The sequence below is a fragment of the Trichoplax adhaerens genome, genomic scaffold (assembly GCF_000150275.1).
Source record: "Trichoplax adhaerens TRIADscaffold_33 genomic scaffold, whole genome shotgun sequence".
Classification (NCBI taxonomy): Eukaryota; Metazoa; Placozoa; class Uniplacotomia; order Trichoplacea; family Trichoplacidae; genus Trichoplax; species Trichoplax adhaerens.
In genome coordinates this window covers 180428-206484 of record NW_002060973.1, presented here as the reverse complement: position 1 = coordinate 206484, position 26057 = coordinate 180428, and the positions used below count along the sequence as shown (strand labels likewise).

Genomic DNA, 26057 nt, shown 5'->3' with positions numbered 1-26057 from the left:
GAAATCGCTTATAGTAAAACTAAGAAAAATAATTCTCTAGTGGATGATTTAACAGCGCCATTTAACGAAGCAGATCTAGAATTACCTGACAATATTATGGCTCCTCTTCCTGACGATGTTACAGATGGAGATGAAAATATAGAAACTGAACATGACAATCAAGCCATGAACGATAGTAAAAAACAACATGACGGCAATAGCTCACCAAAAAAGGACAATGCCATCCAAGAAAACGATTGTAATGAAACTAACGACTGCCAACAAGTAGAGCATGACGACTGTATTATGGATACTGCAGTTGAAGGTCTACAGCTTCCTGAAGTTTCAGAACCAATAATGATTAATCTATCAGAATCTCAAGGTTGTTCACTTATTTTAAGTGAGGAAAAAGACTTTTCGACAATAAGTCACATGAGCGATAGTGCACACCAAGACAATGAATTAGATTCATTTGTCAATAAATATGAAGCATCTAACTCTATATTAGCTGAACCAAATGAATCGCAAGATTGTGTATTGGCTATTCATGAATTGAAAGACACAAGAACTAAAACTGAAGATAGGACTAATGTGTCGACGGATGGAGATGAATGTAAAGGATATCAGAACAGCAATGATGATGTCCTCAACATAATGAAAAGGGAAGAAACGGAGATAAAAATAGAAGATGCCTCTATTCAGTCTCCCGTAGATAGCACAATGCAAGACTGCTCTAAAACCACTGCAGATTTTGTTCAGCATGATTCATCTCCAGAAGATATTGTAGACAAAGTACTGATAAACGATGATCCTTTGATATCCGATCTACCAACATCAAATCGCTCATCTAGCACGCCGCCTGAACTTCGTTCTCGTATTCCATCGAGTCTTTCGTCTAATATCTCATCTGAACTTCCGATACTTCTCCCTATTGACGCAATTCAAGGCGAAAAATTAGCACACGGTAGGAGCCCACGTACTTCCAATCCTCTTCAAACTCAATATGATACAGAAGAATCCATCGTAACAGATATATCTGGAAGTGGAGAAAATAAATTAGCGTTTCAACCCGTTCTTCCAAAATTAAAATCCAATGATGGACTTACTGGCGCAAATGAAATAAAAACAAATATTGAAGATGATTTTATAAGTTCGCCACAAATTTCAGATGTGGAGTTCCCATTAGAAGAAAGTGACCAAGCGACCAACACTGACGAGATTCTTTCTCGAGCAGGTAATGATGCTGCAATAGAACCTGCTAGCACCTTAAAAGAAGGTGTGTAAAATAATTGTTATTAAATTTAATGAAATTTTTCCGAAGCTCAATAAAATAATCTTATTAGCATTACATCAGTTTTCAATTATACAGATTTGCCAACTAACTTAAGGTCCTACGACATTGTAACAGCAAATAATAGAAATAGCTTAAAATTTACTATCGCCTACAATTTGATATTTATAGAGTTAAAGGACGAGATCCGGGATAGTAACCAAGCCATGGAAATTCATGATAATAGTTTCGGTAATTACAGTAGGGCACACTTTAAAAATTTTTTTATTTATAGAAGAGTTTATGTGGAGATAGCGAAGGTGTAGCTAATTTTAATACTGACCTTTTAACAGATAAGCAATATGAAGAGGGAGGGACTAAATCTAGCACACTTGGCACACTATCAAAATTGAATGCAAGTGTTAGTTTGAACTTAATTTTATTTAACATATCTTGTTTAACAGTAACTCCCTTACCTTACACTATTAATATGACTACATCTGTAAATTTTTAGAGGAGACGTAAATCGTTACGTTGGAAACATTGGAAGCAATCGTTTGAAAAGAAACCACAAGCGGATCGTAATGAGTCATTGTCTTATAAGGTATTCATCATTAATTAATATGTAATCTTTGCGATATTTTACATAGTATTATTACCTAGCATAAAAATGCCAATTTTCACTTCAATTTCAGTTATACCTACAACTAAAGTCAACAATATCTCCTCCCGAACATATCTGTGATAAAAGATGCTGTGAATTTTGTTCCGAATTTGGTGACGGGGCTCCAGAATATAGAGGAAGGTAACAGTTACTGGTTTGTTAGGTGTTTGATTGTAATTGACATTGTTAAAATGTATACAACAACTTAAAATTTTAACTTTTTCGTCTCGATTCTGAAAGATTATTAAACCTCGATATCGATAAATGGGTACATATCAATTGCGCTTTATGGTCTTGCGATGTTTACGAAACCTGCGATGGAGCATTACACATGGTTCAAGATGCCTATGCTAAAGGCAAAAAAACGGTATAAAAATTAGCTTCATTATGCCACTGCAGTATTTTTGTTTACCAAAATTTGTACACTCAAATGCGGATGCCGATTTGTCTAAACATCTAATTATAATATCAAAATTTAAATTGCAGAACTGCTTCTTTTGTAAGAAACTGGGGGCTACGATCAAATGTCATCAGCGTAATTGTAATCGATATTATCACTTTTATTGCGCTGTAGAAAGCAAATGCCGATTTTTTGCTGACAAAGTGAGATTGTTTTTGTTATTACGAGGGCTAAAATGTATTACATAATTCGACTTATATACGGGAATGTTTTTTATTGTATGTTCGGTTTAGACTGTTTACTGTTCGAAGCATTTAGAATCTGCCTCTTGCGAGATCGTTTTGGAATCGTTTAAAATTAGTAGATTAGTATTTATCAAGCGTGACGAACTGATGCAAATATCTAGGTAGGTGATTTCACTTTCAAATTTCGTACTCTGGAAATACTAGCGAAAAGGAACGAAGGTATAATTTATTATGAATTAAATTTTCTTCCAGAGTCTTGAAAGATCAGGTTGACAAAGGATATATCTTAAGAGTCGGTAGCTTAATATTTCAGTCTTTGGGCCAGTTAATGCCTCGCCATCTTAGTGGTTTCCATAGTTCAACTGCAGTTTACCCGGTCAGTTAATAATAAATAGATTGTACATTAATGTTATAATGCCCACAGTAATTTCATAATTGGTTTATAAAACTAATTCCAATTGTTACAATACAAATCTAGCCTGGATACCAAGTTAAACGAATATTTTGGAGCCCAAATGGTGATAACACTAGATGTTTTTACACCTGCAAGATAACTGAAAGTTTTGGTGCCCCGAAATTTAGCATCAATGTTGAACATAAAGATGAATCGCATCTAATTGTCGAGAAAGATTGTCCTAAAGGTTAACTGTGCTAGTGCAATTTTATACCTTATTGTCACTCAATTTAAAATACTATGTTACTGCTTCTATGTAGATGTGTGGCAGGAATCACTAAAATCAATTAGGCAATTACGGGAAAACAACAAGCGAATAAAGTTGTTTGATGATTATATCACAGGAGAAGTTAGTTTATAATAGATCCTTACTATTAAAGATAACATTATACAGTGAAAATACCAATTGCTTTAATTTGATAGTAATGATTTATAATTTACCCAATAGGACTTATTTGGTTTACTCGATCCCTGGATTCTTCGGCTGCTTGAATCGGTGAGTTATAGATATATATCACGAATATAGTATCTGCTAAAGTGTTACATTTATTTAAATTTTTGCGTTTATTGCTAACTCTTTCAGCTACCTGGGATTGACGGGATGAAAAATTATAAAATTCGTTATGGTCGTTGTCCTTATTTGGAATTACCACTTGCAATTAATCCTTCTGGGTGTGCTCGAACTGAATTAGTAGTAAGAAGTCGTTTTAAAAGGTATGACTTTAATAAATAGTGCTCAATGATGTAACATTTTGACAGATTTATTCTACTTGATGTAGGCGCCATACGCTTTGTACTTCCACGGCAATATCAGCAAGAGCACCTGCTGGTGGCGTTTTTGATACACATCAATCTTATACTAAACTCTTTGTTCACTCCAAAACTGCCCAATATAGAAAGTTGAAAAGTGAATGGAGGAGTAACATATACCTAGGCAGATCTTTGATACAGGTTCGTTATGTCTCCTTTACGAACTATGTTAGACATATATATAGATATATTATGCATAAACGTGGCGACAATTTCAATATGGTCAGTTAAAGTCTCATAAAATCTAATTTAAATTATTAATCAGGGTCTTGGACTCTTTGCAAGGAAAAACATTGAGAAGGTTTTGCTTATGAATTTATAATTGTTAAGATAGTTATAGAGATGCGAAATAACTAGGTTTTTTTAATTATTAACAGAATACAATGGTTATCGAATATATTGGTGCTATGATTAGAAATGAAGTTGCAAATAAGCGAGAAAGAATCTACCAAAAAGCGGTAAATTATTATTTTATTGCTCTGCTCTGTTGGATCTTGAGATTTTTAAAATGTATCTGTAACTTTCGATTGTTCGATTGGCAAAAAATTCCATGCAATGAAAGCATTATTTTGATTAGCTTCGATGCCTTTCAACAATATCTCCTCAGTTATCATAGACGCATGAATTGCTTTTAATATGTCAATAGTGTGGAATATAGAAATTAATGCTTGACTTTTTACCATTGCCAATAGAATCATGGCATTTACATGTTTCGTATTGATCCAGACTTTGTTGTTGACGCTACGGAAGATGGAGGATTAGCAAGGTTGAAAGAATGGAAAAGATTATGTATTTCAGTTAATAGTATTTGCTGATCATGGTCACAGTAGTTATATATAACTTTAGTCAAGATATTTCTTTGCTTTCAATTAATATTCAAAATTTTAACAAATAAAAAATTATTGGAAATGTTGAATATTATTCTCACCATAATAATAACTTTTTAACTAATTTAAACTCATCATTTTGTCTGTTTTCTTGATATGGATAGGTATATTAATCATTCATGTCAGGTAAGCACCAACGCAATTATCATTACTAACTGACTTCACTGTAGTTCGTATTAATACTGTATGCGATATTGATTAGAAGGTTTTCTTTGCTTAAACAATGCATAGTGCTAAATAAATATCTAAAAATTGATTAACTCTAACTCTTTGAAATAATTTTATAGCCAAATTGTGTGGCAGAAGTAGTCACCTTTGATAGTGAACCTCGAATTATTATAATATCTAATCGCAGAATCGATAAAGGGGAAGAGGTAATGATTTTGATACGACAGCTAATCAATTATATTTAATTACGGAAATTTAAATTTATATAGGATCTTAACAGTAATATTTCATGTTCTCTGTTATAGCTAACTTATGATTACAAGTTTGAATACGAAGATGATCTAAACAAGATTCCTTGCATGTGTGGGGCACCAAATTGTCGTGGTTGGATGAATTAAATTTCTTATGAAGTTGTATTAAAAGATAATATTTTATGAAAAGTACTTGTACTTTGAGATAAAAACAATTAATGTAAATGATTCCACAATATGACTCGATTATTGTATTATTATAATGTAAAATTATCGATGAGCTATTTGAAATCTTTTTCATATCTGTTAATGTATCCGATTCTAACCGCATTAAATGGAAAATAGGTTCATTCCTAAAAGTCCTAACTAATTACAGATCGCAATTTTCGCAATGTTGTTCCCTCATATTGCATTAGAACGTCAAATTTTCAGTTACGGTTTTATTTCGCTTTTATAGCTGTATTAGTACAGCTATAATTTTATGCTTTCTCTTTCTAAAATATTCATTTCTTCGTATTAACATTTTCATAAAATGTTTTGTTATACTGAGAAATGACCATATTGCTGTTGACTTGTGACTTGATAAGAAAGCTTATAGGAATTGTATTATACAGAGAAAATATTTCTGCTGTAATTTAATAGTGAAATTGGATAAAGTACATAAGTAAACTTGGCTAATATGTAAAATACTATGTTGTGTTTATTGTAATAGTACTGATGATAACTACTATACTATTTTGTACTGATGCTCAATTCTACTTTAGACTTGTCATTCTTACAATTATAAGTTCATAGTGTTCAGTTTTTCTTGACATGATATCGAATTTAAAGGATTCTTCCTTTACTTAATGATACTAATTGTTGTTGGTTGGCTATAAGTACATGTACATTGTACATGTACTTCTTTTATACGTTGTTTCAACTCTATATTATCACTTGCGATTGGACATGTTTATAATTAGTTCACTTGTAACATAATACAATTGCTACACTGTATGTATCATATGTATTTGTATATTCACCAATATACTACGCTTTAAGGTTCATCAGCCCAGTGTATGTATATGTGATGGTGATAATAACAATTAATATAAACAGGGTTAAGAAATTTTATTATATTTACCCAAGCGTTGACTCGATTATTTCCAGTGTAGATAGAATTTGATAGTACATTTTATTTAAATCGAAAACAAATTTGTTACGATGCGTATTTTGAGTTATTACTTTTATCGATGTTTACTGCAATAAATACCTTTATCACCGTACGGTAAATTAACGGGTATTTCATATTTAAGGAATGCTTGATATTCATGTTCTGATCTCATTTATTTGAGCAGCGGATATGGATACATACGTACGTCAATATATATCTATATGTGTAATAAAACACTATTACTCTAATTGTCTTATCATCATTTCGGTTCAATCGGATTTATCTATTAACTGAAGATTTATACTCTTGACGAAAATAATGTCTTATTTGTTGTAGTAATCATATCAGTACAGTAGCTGGGCTTTCTAACTTGTACCTAGAACTACTCATATAGAAGAATGACACGAGAAGATTAATGATTTAAAAATCATAGATGAGGATAATAATTGAACTATAGCTAGCGGGTAGTCGAAAATAGGGATAAAAACATTTGGATGGTACCAATTGATAAAGATGAGAATTGTAGTAATAAATTATCGAGTGTAGGCGTGAATAAACAGACATTACAATTTTAAGACAATTTATTATTGAAATAATGAATACGCTTATCTATGTTTAGTCTTAGCTTCACTAACACAATTCAGTCTATATTCTCATAGCTGCGTTTGCCTGTGTCATAATTAGGGAGTCAAAGCTTTCCACTTATAGGCTAAGGTCAACAAATGCTTTTCTAATTTAGCCTCTATTTTCATAGCTGACATATTATTCGGTAGCTAAGACATTACACTGATAGTCTAAGACTGACAAATGCTAGTCCAATTTAGTTGATACTCTAATAGCTGCATCATTACTTGATAGCTAAGTCAGTACACTTACAGTCTAAGATTGATAAATGCTAACACAATTTATCTATATTCTCATAGCTGCATCATTCTTAGGTCGCTAAGATATTACACTTACAGTTTAAGAAAATCGAATGCTAATCTTACGTAATAAAATTAAGTGCTGAGTTACTATTCGTTAATATGAATCATCTTTAGCCTGTTTTAAAGTTTTTTGGATATTATTTTTAAATGAATATATTTAAATTAAATCTTTGTTTATTTTTATTAATATGAGCGATACAGCATAAGTTGAAATAGAATTACTGCAAGTAGCTTTACATTCTATCACTAGTGTAGCATAGAGATAATTATAACCTAGACATATTTTATTGTTCTCTCTATTTAAAATATTTGATTGGCCTTAGCGTAATTTTGGGGGTTTATTCATTGAAGTGCATTTTTAATTTGAGCAATTCTGCATAAATCAGTTTGATCGCATTTAAAAATCCTATCTAACCCTGATTAATCACAGTCATGGGGCCATCGCGTTGATAATTACTAACAGTTGTGTTGTAGGGACAATTTACAGGTATTTGGGTAGCGTTAGCTCCCAAACGATGTCGTTGTGTATCGCTATAGGCAAATAAGCGACCCTAGAGAACGTGCAGTAATTAACAAGATTATTGCTTTTATTTAATTATGTAAGAGTAACAGCAGAGTTCGTCGCTAGAATTGGTATCATTTTGAGGAGACTAAATGAATTATTCCAAAGTATCTCTAGATTACGCTTACTTGCAGAACTTTATCCGGCGATGGCAATATACCAGGTACTAAATTAGCTGGTGAAAAACCAAGTTGTTCAACCTCTGCGAAATAATTGGTAGGGTTACGATTTAGTACCAGTTTGCCAACAGGAATCAAAGGATATTCTGCATGGGGCCATATCTAAATCATGGAAACGGAGGCTTATTGCAATTTTCCTGATTATTTAGAGATATGCTAGATGGTACGGTACTAAAGGGAAATACCTTTGTCACATCGAAGGGATTGAACTGGAAAGCTTCGGCTTGCTCGAAAGTCATGACTTGGATAAACATATTCCAACTTGGCTGTAAGGTTGTACGATCTAAAATTAGTAATCGTTGGCCGTGAGGAAGAAATTGATATCTCAGCTTTTGCGGCAACTTACGAAATTGCCTGCGGCTATAGCGTTATATAAGTCTCTTATGGCATAATCTGGATCAGTTCCCGTTAATGCTGCGGCTTGTTGTGCTGATAGATTCTTGACACCTTGATTGGTCTACAACAAAATTGGATAAGCACAGTAATAATAGAATATTGTCAATGAAGGACTAAAACGTTAAATTAAAGAGTAGGTAAAGTACAAGCCGAAATAACTATCTATTTCTGCATCGATAAGACTTGAAAATGATCCAGTACGATAATTATATATTTACATTAAAATTAAGGCAACAGTCAACAAGGTATTACAGAAATTACTGAATTTAAATTAGTATGAACGCTCTTACCAAGATTGCATCTCGAACAAGAAAGACTGGTGAGTTGATTCCGACCAAATCCCAATTTCCTTCGACAGTATAGAATCTGACTGCAAATCCATGAGCATCTCGTACCGTGTCTGCACTGCCCTTTTCACCAGCTGCGAAACAGAAATTAAGTTTTAGGTCGATAGGAGAGTAGCTTATTTTTGTTGTAAACGTCTAAATTAATAATATTATGTCAAGCAAGAGTTTTGAAATTCTGTTGACTTGCCCACGGTAGAAAAGCGCACAGCAACTGGTGTACGGTCTCCAAGCTTTGCAAATACTTTTGCTTTACAGTATTTGGTGATATCATTGGTTACCTCAAAGTAGCCAAATGCACCTATAAAAGCAAATGAAAATTGCGTGCTAAGCTGATACTGTATAATATGACTTTATTACTAACGAGGCAAACTTAAACGCTTAGCGTACAAACTCGAGATCCTAATGCAAGCTTTTGGATACGCTTTAGCAGGTATACACAGTGCATAGTCCTTATTTTAAATATTGCAAATGTTAGATGAAATAGTAACCTGCTCCTTTAGCATGAGCAACTCGTTCTGGAATACGTTCTCGATTAAAATGTGCTTGATTATCTAGGTAGGTGATATTTTGGAACAGCGCTGGTCCTCGTGGGCCAACTGTTTGCAGATTTGTAAGGCTTTCAACAGGATCACCTCCGCTATTTGTTAAAATATCAGAGTTCTGATAAAGCAAATAAAATAAAAAGTACTCGTTCAGTAATAATTTCAATATTTAAATTGAATCACTAAAATCTGCTATTGGCCATCATTGGCAATTTAATATCTGTAATAATATAATATAACTAAAATTGTTTACGTGATCATTTAGGTAGCAAGGATGCCCAAGCCAGGAAATTGCTTTGCAGAGATTATTTGTTTGCGCATTTCCCTATAATTCCATTTTGTTAATTTACATTCAATCTTGATGGATATTCTACTCTTGACAGAGTAGTGTGTTCAACAATCTTTATCCGTTATTCAGAATCGACACCATTACTTATAGTTATTAAATTATACATTACTATAGCAAATCATCTTTTTTGTATAGATTCTCACAGCTTAAAACGATTTCTCAACGATGGAATGTTTGGTATTTTTATAGAGGTTATCGATAGTAAGGCTTGGTGTTTACGCGTAAGGATACCAATTTACAGTAAGGTTATTGCCAGTAAAAATTTTAATTTCAATTTACAGGACTGTCCTATGCCTTTTTACCAGCTTAAACTTACTTATATAATTAGGATAAGATTCATAGCCAGCATATAGACGACTTTAATCGTGTAAGATAACTATACTATCGATATGAAATTTATTTTTTTTATTTTAATTGTCATAAGATTGTAATAAGTATTGGAACAGTCCTACTAAACTAATCTAGTTTTAGATTTTCTAGATTTACTAATCTTTGATGGTCAAATTTAAAATACAAAATCTTGTTTACAATTATCCGATGCGAAGTTAATTATAAATTAATTTTTAATAAATAGCAATTTTAACCATATATGTAGCGTTCTTTGATCATTTATATTGATATATTAATGACGCAGTATTTAGTGTATTTCAAATTAAAAATACTATTTAACATGATGAAATAAGGAATGATTCGCCTATTCCAAGATGTAATGAAGTAAATTATAGTACAAGTTAAGCCATAGCATCTTTTAAACATAATAGAAAGACTTTACCCAACTATCTTCTGCTGTAAATTCCTCAGTATTAAAAGGGAAAACATACGATATATTACAATTTATTATAGTTCAATTTGAGAATACTATTTAGCGTAATAGAATGTAAGGAATGATTCACCTATTCCAAAATGCAATAGAGTAAAGTATAGTATAAGTTTATCAATTATGTCGTTTAAATAGAATACGTAAAAAACTTTCCTTAGCTAGCAGCATAAGAATAGCTCAATATGTAAAATCAAAGAGATATGATATATTACAATTTACTTTAGTTTAATTTGAGAATACTTTTTGGCATGCTAGAATAGAAGGAATGATTAATCTATTCCAAAAGGCAATCCAAAATGCAATCCATAATGCAATGGATTAAATTATAGTACAAGTTTGTCCATTACTTTGATTAAGCGGAATACAATAGTAGAACTTTTCTTAGCTATCAGCATAAAAATAGCTCAACATTTGAAAATCGAAGAGACCTATGATGTAATGCTATTACCGTGGATGGCATCCACCATGCGCATGCTTAACGATGTTGTTATTTTAAAAAGGATAAAATGGAGGAAATAATGGTACTCGCTGCTGCCTGTCTGCTTTAGAAATCTTGAATTAAGTTGTCAATTTTATGCATATTTGAAGTACAAGCTTATTGTTCCGTGCTAAATAAGCTGTAATGATGTCACTAAATTATCAATAGGTCAAAGATGATCTCAATACAAGTGTCCATCAGTATCATTTCTTACTGAATGGGTAAATATGCAGCAGGTGATTAGCATCGATTAGGAATCAAGCCCAAAGTCAAAAAGGTAATTAAAAACTCCGCAGAAGATGATCAACGCGTAAATAAAGATCAATCGGTTAGGATCGCAACAGCAATCTGTAAAATAATTGGATAGGTTTCATAATGAAATTGGGTAAAAAAATATCAATGCGATCAACTCCATTGTGACAGCAAGCGCAGTCATAAAACATCTAAAGTAAATAAACATGAATATGCATGTCATAAAACTCAGGCGATCCTTAAAAAACTATACCAAAAAAAGGCCAATGGAATTATTTAATATTGACATCTGTGACAGAATGATATAGCATAGTAAGGTAATCATGCTGAGAGAAAATGTTTTCATTTTTCATACTGTATTTGGTATAGAGGGGATAACTAATAGTCCATATCCCTATTCGTGCGCAAAGATACAATTAATGACGAGTTGACTACCGATTAATGACGACTAATTAATGACGAGTTGACTACCGAAAAGGCAACGGACAAGCCTATAGTAGGATAGCGCTCTAAGTAAAGAAATGACATCATTGATTAGAAAAACTCGCTCTCTTCATGGTACAGCTTCATTAAGAACTATAATTACGTTATAATGAAGAGACTAAAATTGAAATCTGCTGATACTAAAAGTATATTAGCAATCACTCCAAATATAAAATAGCGTCATTTTTTCCCTGAGAAGGAACCCATTTAGTGATGGAATTAAATTCAACCCCATTATTTCCTTATTAGTAAAGATCTTGAGAAATGAAGAAGTTGATCTATTTCAATCCTGAGTCTAGATGAAAATATTATTCTACGAGAAATAACCTCATTTTTTGAGAACGACACTTACCTCCTTAGCTTGTTAATCTGTAGTCTATGGATTTACTACCGTACTGAGTGAAAAATAGTAGAGAACGAGGATACAACGATTGCAAAACATAACATTTGGTTTCGAATATACGCTATAAAAATATGATTCTCTATCGGAGAACAATTCGCTTCTCTCGTTTTAGAACTAAATTCTCAGCAGATTCTTCTAGAATGATATGCTATGCAAGCCATACTAGGATATCGAATTAAAGATAAAAAGGATATCCTTTATCGGAGAATAAAATTCTTCCATCATTATACGGATCAATTTACACGATCATTTATCCTATCAATATTGTAACGGATCCATGGTGAATCTCTTATTGAGATGTAAATGAATTATTGCAAAACCTTGAAGGATCTTTTTAAAAAGTGGAGAAACGGTCCTAACCGAAAGTTTTAAATGCACTAGACTAGGCAAACAATAAAAGAGAAAAAGGTACCTGCGATGCGGCGTGATCTTGCAATTGCTGTGATGCTTTATCAGAATTAGACATGTTGATCAGTTAGCTAAGGATGAAGGTTCTACCCTGCAATCCTTTAGGAAGTAAGAATGATTGTGACGCTTTCCACGATCGGAAATAACTGTTCAAAAATAGTCACCAAAGATGCTATAACCTACATAGTTTATTCTTGCCTTAATCCAATCAGCGACTACCAAATTAAATCAGTAAACAATTTGTAATCAAATGTTCACATTCTTATGGTAATGAATTGAAAATTATTGGATGCGAACTTTGTCAATAGGAAGTATATACCACCTTCTATTCTATAGATTGGTCGCTACTAGATCAGTTCATGGAAATTCTTCATTAATTAGCTTTGAACCCGTAATTGTAAATAGAAAGTTAAGATAATATTATCAGAGACGGTAGTTAATCATTACCAGTGTTTAGATTGTTAGTCTTTACATGGAAACCTTTCATTACTTTGCTGTTAACTTGTAATAATACGTAGAAAGTTTAGATAACTCTTAATGCGGTACTTAGTCATTATCTGTAATTAGATTGTTAGTTTTACGTGCAAACCGTTAATTACTTTGCTATTAACCTAAAATAGTAACAGAAGGTTTAGATAACTTTACCGAAGATGGTACTTTGTCATTACCTGTATTTTAATTGTTAGTCATTTTAAAATTGGATACAGAAAGAAGCTAAGATTGAAATTGCGAAATCGAAATGCCACTAGGACGTCTATTCATTTTAATTTCAATAAGAATAGTACAGAATTGTTTCAGATATAAACTACAACTCGCTAGCAAAGAAGATGACTCCATTAGATTGATATTATAAATAGTACTAGCTTAATAATGACAAGAGCGATATTTCTTGTATGAAGATCTGAAATTTGCAATTTGATCGACTATGATTTGCCAAGGCAGTGATAATGCTGCTCTAGTAAGATAGAAAAGAGCAACCAAGGGTTCAGTTACAATTGTAGCATTCCAAATTAGCTCAACACGTCAAATGAATAACTTAAAATTTCTAAGCCACTCCAATGGCTTATGGAATGAAAATGTGATAATAGTTAATGTCGATTGTTTTAAATTATTATTAACAGGAAGTTACGATCACTAAATGATTGCGTCTCCTGTTCCGTAATTAAATAAAATTTTCGGAATAACCTCACCCATGTTAACATTTATACTATCATCCAAAACTGAACAAGTTTACCTTGTCTTTTAATCGTGGTCTAACATTCACTTTAAAGTTCATCAGCCCTGAGATTCTGAAAAAAGTGAAATCGAGGCGTAGCAAACGTTCGAAAAATATAATGTTACTACGCTTCTCCAGACTGAACATTATAAATAGTATATTGTAGTTATCAAGAATAAGTATAGCTATTCTATCTGTAAAGAGCGTGATCTTTATTTTCGAGCTATAACTGCTAATAATAGCAAGCTTGCAATCACCATTATTAACAAAGACAACTAATACTACCGTATACTCGTACATCATGGCAGTATGATATTAAAAGTTTTACTTAGCATCTAATGTCTACTACTGTCAGTATTCCGATCAAAGCGATATCGCAGTTACTTTAGTCATTGATGATTAAGATAGCGGCATTTGTTAGTGCTTTGATCTTTCATCGGTATTCAGCTAAGCTTGAGCGGGTTTGGATTTGCACGTTATAATATGCATAACTTGCATACCAATTATGCTTTAGGTAAAACCTTAATTAAGTAAAAATTTATACGTAACATTTCATGAGTTGATTACTTCAGGTAATATGTACACATCGAAAGCAGCTATAGGTTAAAGAGCTCAATAACTGACATTACTCTGATTTGGTATGGCTACACCTACTTGATTGCCTCACATTTGCACAATAATACAGTATATAAATACAATATTTTCAGCTATGATCCTTGGTAGTAGCGCACAGGTAGCATATATTCTCTATACATTCAGCTATATGAGAACACTTATATCTAATCAAAATTAATAAATTTTCGTAAAATATTATTATGGGGGTCAGATTTATAATAATTCGATCATATTACCTTAAGTATTCAACGTCTATAAGTGGGGAATTCTATTTATATTTTAAGATTTCATTGCGCCAAATTATTATATTCTGACTTTAATTATTGCATCTTTGATATTTGTTGGACATTTTTTGTAAGTAATTTACAACCGGAGTGCTTCAATTAAGGCTAATATTTATATTATATATCAACAAGAAAGATTTATAAATAACTAAAAATATAAATTTTATGCGATAGAAAATAAATCAGAAACGAATTAATCAAAAATCAAAGACTTGATATATTAATCTCAATCTGCAAGTTATTTTTCAAGTAATATTTCATATCTTGAATATACACAAACCAAGTGAGACCTGAAACTATCTTTGACTGATTACTAGTATCTCTCATTCAGCTCTTTCATCTTCTTATATTCTTCCTTAGATTTGTTCAGCGATAGTGTTGATACTAATCTCAAATAAATCTGAAACAACTTCAAAAGTATCAGCACTTTCACCGGCGTTATCGTTCTACAGTGTTAGCAGTCGATATATTTTATCGTAAGAACTATGAAATTTACTGCTTAATTTAATTTCATCAACCTGCTCGTATGATAAACTTAATAAGATTCCCAAAATGTAGTTATTTGCACATGAGGAGTTTGCTAGAGATATATATTGAAGCATGTTGCAAATAATCCTACATTAAAATAAAATTAATTGCATTGGAAACAATTCGTTATCTTACTCTTCAAGGTTTAATTTTATCCAAGGTGAATCACCACCGATAATTGAATAATATTTTCTACGATCATATTTCAGGATAACTGTACGTTAAATTCACGTGTCAAGTTCTAAAGAAAATTATTATTAATGTTATCTACTCAAATCAAGCAAGAGCAAGTTGGTGGCTAGTCTTAGAATTAATTTTGTAAGCCATAGAAGCATTAAACTGCTGGTACTTTCTAATGATATTTGTAATGATCATATCCTTTCTCTAAAGATGGTGAATATATAGCACAGAATTGAGAGCTGTACTTATTCATTCGAATACCCTTGCTGAAATAATACAAATCCAATGGTTATTATACTGGGTTAATATAGTATAACTATTTTTTAATTATGGTAAGACACTTATATAACTATAATATCTATATTTTTGTACGCAATTCAGCTGCATCTACTGTAAATATTATATGATCGGTTCTAGTATGTAGTTAACAAAAAAGTGAAGATATAACAATAATACTTTATATTTCAGATTTTCTACTCACCAGATGAGTTTACTTTACTTTTCTTTTTAGAAGAAAAGCAATCACGTACTGATTTTGATTGAATCGATTCTTTACGTTTTCCAAAGTGAATAATGTCAGGTGTACGAGTATCTGTGTAATAATTATGGACTACCTGGTCATCTTGTCAACCAGTGCTATTATTACTGAAAGTGTCTATATTTTTAATTTTAAGGCAACTGCCGTATAGATTGCAATTACGTAGACTCTATTCATATATTTGTTGAAATTGTATAATATCTAATAAATAGCAAACCTTTAGAAACACTGCATAACGTGTTTTATTTACTTAATAATTCATAGGAACTGATCATAATTTGAATTTACACTTTTTTAGCCGCATCTACCGTAGTTAATGTATAGCATATATTTCCTACTCACCGCACGTACTGGTTGATCTTTCTTTTTTGTAAAACATCCGATCACTTGTCGATTTCGATTTAAATAATTTTCTACATTGGCAACAACGAATGATATCTGGACTATTGGCTAAAATTTTATCGGGTTATACAAGATATATATATATCTGTTAATCTCCTATCAACTCATCGGCTTAATGCTGGAGCCTGCTACCGAGCTTTAGAAATGATATCTTACACCTCTAAATTTTATTTTTAACGCTTTCATCTTTCTGTATTAGCATTAGTCAATAATAAAAAAATTCTTTAAAGTATTATCTTTCATAAGACCAAGTACCAAAAATCTTATGTAGATCTAAACGGATAATGTAGTAATCAAGTTTTACAGTAACAAAATCTTTATTGATACTTATCACGGCTCAATGGAGACTATAGATCTTTTTATATTTACGATTAGTAATATATATTACACGCTTTGTACAAAAAAGTTCGGCTACGTTAAGTTTTGTAGCTAGTTTTAATATGAAATAAGGAAAAGTTTTATACGCTCCATCCTTGAAATAGAACTATGCAAATACACGGAAATATCTTATCACTTGATAATTTTTAAATCATGATATAGTTCAGAGAGTATCTAGCACTATCGGACTACCAATAGTCTCACAAAGAGCTGCTTTATAGAAAACGTTTCAACGCCTTTCTAAAATCACTTTTTTGTTATAAACTGTGCTTCTTGAAGAAGTACGCCCGTAAATTGATTACTAATAGCTTAATTTATCATAGTATTAATTTCATACTATAGCGTTTAAACACATAAAGTGCAAAGGTTGCATCAGCCGGATATCCTTCGATTAGCCAAGCAACATGTTACAATCTAGGTAAAGAACTAATATAGTAGAAGATTTATTGCATTTTAATTCCAATTAGGGATCGTTATTGCTACCATTGGCTTTATAGTTTGATTGTATGCTAGGGGGATTATTGATATTCCTACTATTAATGTTATAATTTACTAATAATCGTTGCATGTGTATGAATAAAACAATACTTAAAATTATAACAGTTATACAAGAATTTCGCCCATTTTATTTTAACCGAAATCAAAGTAATTTATCAGCACCGCTTTGTTAACCATTTATGCAAAGCCTTTGGCTACGATTATGCTAAGCTATCACCTCCTGTAAAAAGCTTAGTACTGGTACATTAAAGAGTATTGTGATTTCTAGCATATTTTCAAATGGAAACATTTTTAAGTTATTCATAATTCTGGCTACTATTTATAGTTTTCCGAGCAAGATATTAACAAAGCTTGTTATAATTCGCTATTTATAGCACTTTCAGTCCTCACTAGTTTGAAGAGTTTGATAGTATAATATGTTGCGTTGAATTCTAGAATCTTACCCTCTGCTTGTCTTCTAGCTTCAAGCTATAAATATAACCGGTTTCTACCTCAGAATCTGATACTGGCCCTAGTTACAATGCTAGTATTGTGCACGTTACTGTACGATAATTTATACGCTGTTCTAAAGCAACTACCGCAATCTACACTATAGTATCTTATTTCTACTAAGATATTTGTGTAATTCTCTGATATAGTAACTCATTCAACTTGGAGGGGCACATCGAACCTTCCATCGTGTACTCTATCAACAATAAATTCTTCAGTAATTTCATTTTTCCTATATTCCATTATATTCCAACAGATTGACCAGGCCAAGCTACGTATAGCTAGGCAATTAAACTTAATTTGCATCGGTATTAAGATTACAGTTAGGCATACGATATTATGCGGTACTCATTCTGCATAAACTCTAGTTACTATGCAATCAACAAAAGCAAATGTAACGTTACGCAAACTTTCATTACTATGAGTGCATATGGCATATATTACACTTGTGCAATCTGTTATCTAACACGAATAAACCATGACCGCTACTACTCATGAAGAAAACCGTTTCTTTATAGTTGAAAAGAACGATAAAGAATGTGCCTGCGTTTAATATCAACGATATGATTAACATTTCTTTCCCACATCAATTTCGATTTAGAATTTCTATTGGAATCTGAGCAAGAATCTTTCAAATCCAGTATGATCAAACAAGCGCTAAAGGTTTAATGGTAGACCGGATAACTAGCAATAACTGATACTGTGATAGGTTAAGATAGCTTTCATTATCAATTATAGCGGAGGAAAATAATCTTTAATCTACCATATCAATATTTTGACTACAGAGTTAAACCGTGACTACATATTTTAGTATGAATATTCTATTTCGTACCATAATAGAGTCTACATTCTATAACACTAAAAATACCTCCGTGACCACTTACTGGCATATTAAAAAAATTAAAAGTAGGATGGATTTATCCACCAAGGATTCAATGGCTTTGTTTCCATCATGCAGACATGCAGGCGTCATGTTTCTCCATTAAGCAGAAATTAAACAAAAGGAAAATACTACCTACTGAGGTAATTAATGATGTCGGACAGCTTTCAAATTTGACGATTATAGCACAAGCAGGAAGCCAATCAAGTGGATGACGAACCTCTAAATGTAGATTTCTTCCGCATGTAAATTATTTGTAGCCATACTACTGCTTTATCTTTCGTATAATCGTATGCAATCGAACTGACTTGAACCTTTTTCATTTCTCTTTCCAATGGAATAAAACCCAATTAGATGAGATCCAATTTAATTTTTCCAATCTAACTTATATTCACCGAAGACGTTTTAGGTAGACAGATTGATAAACGTTTTTTCTATGTATAATTACTACACAATAAAATAATAATAGTTGTAGTAAATGAATAATATGGCAAAATTTTAATGATCCTCTTGTTTTATAGAGACATTTAAATTCGTTATAGCCCATATAACTTGATCACTCATCATCGGTTTTAGCGGTAGAATTCTACAGAGCTATCCTCTTTCGAATATCAACGATTGTGCTATAGATTGAGCAGCAGGATTGCAATTGAGTCATTTTCACCATTTCTGACATCGGTGAAATTTGTTGCCGTCATTAGCTTGCCTTAATTTTGTTTCTTTATCTAGTTATGACTCATTGCAACTATGTCAAATTCAGAATTAGGAAGCGCGAATTTCAATATAATTCGATTCATAGTGAATGTTTTCATGATGAATGTCTTGTCGACAGCAGGAGTCTCATTTTCTGAGAAGCTCAGAATTAATTGTCCTCCTATTTAGCCTTTGTTTCTTGCTGATCGACTGCGGCGCTATGCAAAACTACAGCCGATTGACAACGATAGAAGGAAGGATATCTTCACAGCTTGGCTATTTCATTATGCTTGGGTGTTTCAATCTCCTTTATAATACTAAATGAGTCATACGATCAGCGAAGGACAGAGTTCGAAATAGTAATTACTATCAACCTTTAATTTATTATTGATTAACTTGCCGCTAATAAACTGTCATTGCTTAGCGGGCATTTGTTACTCGACGAATAGATTATAGTAATATAGCAGAAACGCCTTCATCAACGGCAGCAGAGAAGAATGGGCCACCGGTACTGTACGAAAGTCCGAGTGATTTTACCTGTTATAACGAGAAAATAGTAAAAAAAGTGAAAAATGTTTTTAAGCGTATTTAGGCGCTATTTTTTTGCCGCTATTGAAAGGGATCAAGATTTGACTGGATACATAATGTGTCGTAATCATTCGACAGATATCCGAAAAGCTGCTAATTAGTTTTATTACAGTAAGATCAAACAACAAAACTGCTGTAAGGCAGTTTAATAGAAATACTTCCATGAGTATGAAATATTGTAGTATATACGTCAAAACTGAGTAGAAATACTTCATCAATAGCTAGATACAATAATTAAATGCCAATGTACTACTCTCTTCCACCCGCATTTGATGCAATTAACCGATAGTAATCTTACTTTGCTTCTACCGTAGTTTCTTAATACTTATGCATCGAATAAGGCAAAAGCACAAAGTTAACTCGGCAAATACTTTACGTCTGTCTTAGATCTCTTTCTAGCTAGCTTGTGATACTAGTACAATTATTATTATATAAAGTATAACATCTATTCGCCTTATGTTCTGAAGGCCATAGCCACTTCAAAAAGCTGAAGAATCCGTCAAATTGTGCACTAGGGGAAAGTGTGCTACAAATGATTATGTAATAAACTTTTCTTCATATTATCACAGCGGCAAAGAAGAAATTCAGGATAGGGATGGTGCAAAGATAGGATGTAATTCTATAGACGAAAAGAATAACTTTCTCTATTTCCATATGAGGCTGTCAGCTTAAAGGAAGTGTAACTGAATTTTAATCAACACTACTAAGCGATAATATCAAAACACTAATTATCCCATTAGATATACGTCTCTTAAACTCTTCACTGTTATGTATTACACCTTTGTAATTATCTCAAGTAAAGTTACGGAAGCATCTATAGTTAATAATCTTTAATGATGGGACGAAGTGCTTATGACAACAACAATGAATAGTATCATTAATTAATTTGCCCAATAATCACCTAAGATCATTGCTATTACAAAGATTAATCTTCCATACTACGCTCCAATTTCGATCATTAGCGTAATAGCTATCATCTTCGCAGTAATCGTACCTCATTATTATATAATCATATATGCATCACACAATAGTCGACCTAATAGTAGGGCCATTACTGTATTCATTTTATCATAATGTTAAAATAAATTTGGGTTCGTTAACGTTAATCATTGCTTTCTGCAGCTTATGTATAAATCACCAGCAGCTTTCGAGTCTACAAGATACTGCAAATTTGCATATTTAAAATTAAATAATTGCATATTAAGGTTAGATAGGCTATTATACTTACACACTGCCTCAATCATAACAAGCAGAATGCATGATTACTTTGTAATTTCCATGCATAAATTTCCTTACAACTAACGCATTTAAAATTTATAGAGTATAGAAAGAGTGATTAAATCGCCTCTTAGTCGCATCATAGTAAACCTATGCAAGAAGTTAAAAAACATCGAGGTAGGGTAAAGCTTTTGAGAATATTAGCAGTCCTTTGGCCCATAAAAATAATCACATTCCTATTCAAGAATAACTAACGAACCTGATTTAAGTCTAGCGTTCGGTAATCAACAGCACTTTTAGTTGTGTGGAAACCTGAGACTGTAAAAATATTAATCAATCAAATAAATTATCATGATGATAAAATTATAATTGGCCGTGTTAGAATGACATATCGATAAAAATACAGATATGAGTATTATCTAATTAAATAGCGATAACCGACTCTATCAAGCCAATTTAATTAGTGCTGAAGGATAGAAAAAATTTCCTTATTAAATTTATGAAATTCCTTGACGAGCATTAAATCTCGAAATTTTTCTATTATAATGACAAGTCGCTAAACTTTATCTAAATAAATTAAATAATCCAATCGAAACATATAGTACGGATAAGGGTCTTAATAATCATCTCGGCAGATTATAGGAAGCTAATAATTGCGAGATTATAATTTCATCATTGGATAAAATCAATACATTAAGTTAGCACGCTAAGAATCTTCATAAGACTGTGTAATTATTACTACGTTTTGATATAGAAAACGTGCTTGTAAAACCAAGAACTATCGAAATATCAGCTTATGTTGGCTGATAATATCACTCCCTAAGTAGATTTCATGCATGGTAAAAGCAAAGCTTGCTTATAGTTGGTAATGGCAGACAAATTAGAATGCCTAAATGACATGCTTTTATTTTCATTGTAAATTTAAGCATAAAGTGCAGAATAAACAAATTTAATCGATGCAAGCTGCAGTAATCAATTAAGATTTACCCATTAGCTTTTACAGGTTGTAATTATGCAGCGTCAAAAATTCTGATCACCTTACTTACAATTTAGATATATCGTTGTAGTATTCAATATTAAACAACCGTTTAGGATAATATATATGTATATATATATATGTATGTATATCAGAGCAAATCAACACTAGTACATTCCAGCAAACCTTACAATACGTTTCCAACAATCGTGTAAATAAACATAATTCAAAATTAAAAAGTTCGATTATTTGCAGATAACCCGCGTTAAAATGTGGAATTAGTGTTGTCAAACAAAGCATTTTCTCTTCTATTCTGCAATACCATGCGCATTTGCAGTGAACGAGAACGATAATAATTGTTGATGTTAACTCTCCTTAGATTTACAAGATGTAATTCAATGATGATAGTTAAGAATTGGACATAAAAAGTTCAATGTTAAGAAAAATTAATGAGTGCCTTATGTTGGCGCTTTCACGAATTGATGAAGTAACCAAACAATTTGCGGTAATATCATCGTCCTTGCGAATAGGATAAAATAGAAAAGGGGAAAGCATGGCCGATCTGAGTGTAAGTACACATCATTAATAAATCAGGTTTAATTCATATAGATCTATCTCTCTCTCTATAGATGTATGTTTGTATAATAATAATAATAATAATTAGTTAATTAGCGATTTAATTACGATTAATAAAAGTGTTTGAAAATGATGGATTGAATGACAACATAAGTAATGAAGAGTTTCGATCACTAGGTTGGAGTTAGTTAATTACGATACACGGTGTATCTTCATCATTGATAACAGTATTTATCATTGATGTTATCAGTAATCTTATATTTATTTCAATTAATAGGACAACTTTGCAGGGAGAATAACTAGGATACGACTTCAATAACAAGACCAATATTCAACGTTTCTTTTCAGTTATTAATCCCATAGTAAATACTTTAATATCATGGCTGGATCAGTTTTTTTAATTTTATAAATTTGTCATAGCTAAACGACCTGTCAATGCCTTGCTACATTTAGCGTGGATTTATAATTTAATTGGGAAAGAGTTGATGTTGAGAAGCTTGGAGTGATTCCACAGCTTGCGATGGAATACTATGGATGACGGAAGGATTATGCATATACCAGGGTTGGGCTGCAGCTTGTGCGTGAGCAATAGACGGAAAACTACTATTATGATGTGATTGAATATTCCACGATTGATTTTGCATTAATTGATTGGACAAAGAATGAGATGACGGATAACCGCGGCCTCCAGTTGATTTTTTCAGCTTAGATCGCCTATTTTGAAACCATATTTTGACTTGAGTTTGTGTTAGGCCAAGTGAAGCAGCTAAATCTGCTCGTTCTGGTAATCCCAAATAATGCGATAGACGAAATCGGTTATTTAATTCGTTTAATTGTGCACTGGTAAAGATGGTGCGGGGTTTACGATTCTTTTTTCCTTTATTATTTCTTGGTTTATGATTGCCTGTTTTCTCTGAAATTGAAAAAGGAATAAAATTTGTTAATCTTCAGAAATACTGATTCAATGGTTGTAGCGCTGCTTTCCATACCAATTTGTAATTTTACCTCTGGTTGAGCTAAAGCACTTACTGTAAAACTGCGTATAGTAGAATAAAATTATTACTTTATACCATTGCTTCCTACGCTAAATTATAATCTGTTTTTTTATAGTAATGCGGTTAAAACTGAAATCATTTATATTAGATAAACATCAATCTTTATTTTGTATTATTTCTTTGCAATCTAAATTATAATTTGTATCTGAAGTGATGTGATTAAAAATATTTAAATTGTATCTATTAAAAGTAAGATCTATTTGGAACTACTAGGCTTTCTCTTTAGCCTAAATTACGGCTATAATTCAAGCTTGATCTTTATAAAATCGACATGTTTTATTTGTTTTTTATATATAGCATGAGAATATTACTAGACGCATATTGAACAAAATATTTTTCAAAATCGAAAATTCAATAGTGTAAAAATCCGCTAAAAATATCGTCTAAGCGCGATGCTCCAATTATAATCTTCTTAAAATTGGCATATTCAAAATATATATTCTTAGCTTCATTAAATATACAGATACGTACCTTGCGAATGATGATGTCCATTACTGCTGTTGCTGCTTGTACTATTGGTCCCATTCGCGTGGCTGCTAGTATTATTACTAGCAAGACTACTACTGCTACTGTTATTACCACCGCTGTTATTTCCAACAGTAACACTATTTGCTAATTGATTTGATATGGATGAATAAGGACCGCTTGAATTGCTAACATATGGAGTAACTGCTAGCGGCGTATTAGCCATTACCGATTTAGCAGCATTGGAATAAGAAGAAAGGTAAGAATGATTTGATTGCATTGGCGTTTGTTGATTAAAATCAAATCGATGATTTGGTGTATAGTGAGAAGAAAAGAGAGACTCCATTTTTGAATTTTGATTAGTAACCGGGTGGAAACATGGCATTGGTGGATAAAGTGATGGTTGTTTAACTTCAACGAAAGCAGATTTGGAAGCTGGATCCATGTGTTATAAATTTTCAGTTACTTAAGATTGACGCCAAAGGATCAAAAGTAAATATTTGGTTATTCACGTCAAGAGCTGTGGCTACTTGCTTAATCTGTAATTCTGTTGTTGACAAATGAAAAATATAAATGGATTAGTTGTAAACAAATCCTAAAAACAACATCAATAGATCTAGACTTTTACATTAATTGACTATAAATTAACCAGTGAAATAGAGGATAAAGCTTGTTGATAATACCAATAAAGCTATCTCAAAGAGAGTGTAGTTTCGAAGAATAAAACATAGAATGATAATTTGTATTCAATATTTTAATAAAACATTTTTGGCGCAACTAGGTAACGAACTTTTCGTATGAGAATATCATTATTTACGGTTAAAACTGCTCTAAATAACTAATTTAAGTGAAAGTAATCTTCACGCTAACAAAGTCACTTGATGATGAATTATCATCGAGAAAGCAGGGAATCAATATTCCATCCCATCGATACATAAAAATAAATTTCCAATCACTCTCATCAATCTAAGCAATATGTCACCATAAATTCTTCGATCTTTCTTCTTAATTATTTAAAAAAGTATGGAAGTAAATTTCTTAACCTTAATCCCTAGCCCCAGTAGGTAAGAGCAGCGCAATAGCAAAAACTCTTAACAGTAATTGTAACAGAAATTTACTCCATGAAGGAAACTAATAATTTAATCGATCAATACTAATAACTAAATAAATGTAACCTTTATGATAAAATATATTAATACGCTATTAAATTTAGCTGGATCACAGACGCAAATAATTATTGAAATTGTATCATTTTCCGTAATGGTTATTTTATAAGAATATCAAGTAGATTGTCAAGATAGAATAATGATAATATAGACGTAAAATGATTCAGAATCTAGCCTATTTACATGTCGAAAAAATGAAGGGAAATTGATACCAGTGGCTAAGAGTTGAGGATAGTAAGATAAAAGAGAAATAAATTTAAACAGGAAGAAGAAGGACAGGCTGAATGATAGGCTGGCAGACTGATAATGTTGCTGATGTAATTCTTTATTAATTGAAATGGAATGGATAACTAACAAGCAGATTAATTAGGGCAAAGGCTAATGGGGGAGGGCATTTAGAAATATCTTTTGTATCGTCCGGACATAACCAAGACAATAAAATGTAAGCCTATATAACATCTTAAAATCAAAGTAGACGACTATAGGGAGACAAACTAAAGAAAATTAAATTAGCAGCATAAGACATAGATGAATCAGATCATTGCATCTATCCTAAGATTGCCTAACTACATCTAAATCTAAGGTTAAAACGGCCTTCTGAGCAAGATCGACGCTAACTAGCTAGGATCATTTCAATGGGGTATAATTAACTGCGATCCTGTAATACGATCAACGATTTGATAGACTGTTAATTAATAATGTTACACAATTTTGGCGACAAACTATCCATACAATATGATTGAATAATTGTGTGGTTAGTATGAAATAGATTGTTATTTTACAGACGTTAACTGAGGCGCATTTCAAACGAGAAACAATATGAAGTCGGTTTACTATTTTACATGTTAGATCCCCTGCCTAGTATAAGTCTTCTTTGATCTGTCGA

General features: G+C 32.0%; 3 protein-coding genes across 3 annotated transcripts; 1 reads left to right on the top strand and 2 right to left on the bottom strand.

Moving 5' to 3' along the window:
- Positions 1–1476: 1476 nt before the first annotated feature.
- On the top strand, positions 1477–5275 carry TRIADDRAFT_62004 (uncharacterized protein; the record flags this gene model as incomplete). The annotated part of the gene is made up of 19 exons (XM_002117947.1): positions 1477–1501; positions 1603–1670; positions 1764–1853; positions 1945–2054; positions 2154–2280; positions 2400–2516; positions 2607–2719; positions 2811–2934; positions 3037–3199; positions 3273–3361; positions 3461–3508; positions 3596–3726; positions 3792–3963; positions 4088–4123; positions 4200–4280; positions 4515–4588; positions 4814–4835; positions 4997–5083; positions 5183–5275. The coding sequence occupies 19 exons, from the start codon at positions 1477–1479 to the stop codon at positions 5273–5275; spliced, it is 1770 nt and encodes a 589-aa protein (XP_002117983.1).
- A 2342-nt stretch (positions 5276–7617) lies between these two features.
- TRIADDRAFT_64400 (uncharacterized protein) lies at positions 7618–12484 on the bottom strand (the record flags this gene model as incomplete). The annotated part of the gene is made up of 8 exons (XM_002117928.1): positions 7618–7758; positions 7898–8050; positions 8134–8214; positions 8295–8405; positions 8635–8826; positions 8934–8989; positions 9180–9351; positions 12431–12484. 8 exons carry the CDS (start codon positions 12482–12484, stop codon positions 7618–7620), a joined length of 960 nt encoding a protein of 319 aa, XP_002117964.1.
- A 10406-nt stretch (positions 12485–22890) lies between these two features.
- On the bottom strand, positions 22891–24450 carry TRIADDRAFT_49530 (uncharacterized protein; the record flags this gene model as incomplete). The annotated part of the gene is made up of 2 exons (XM_002117927.1): positions 22891–23398; positions 24012–24450. The coding sequence occupies 2 exons, from the start codon at positions 24448–24450 to the stop codon at positions 22953–22955; spliced, it is 885 nt and encodes a 294-aa protein (XP_002117963.1). The 3' UTR covers positions 22891–22952.
- Between the last annotated feature and the right edge of the window lie 1607 nt (positions 24451–26057).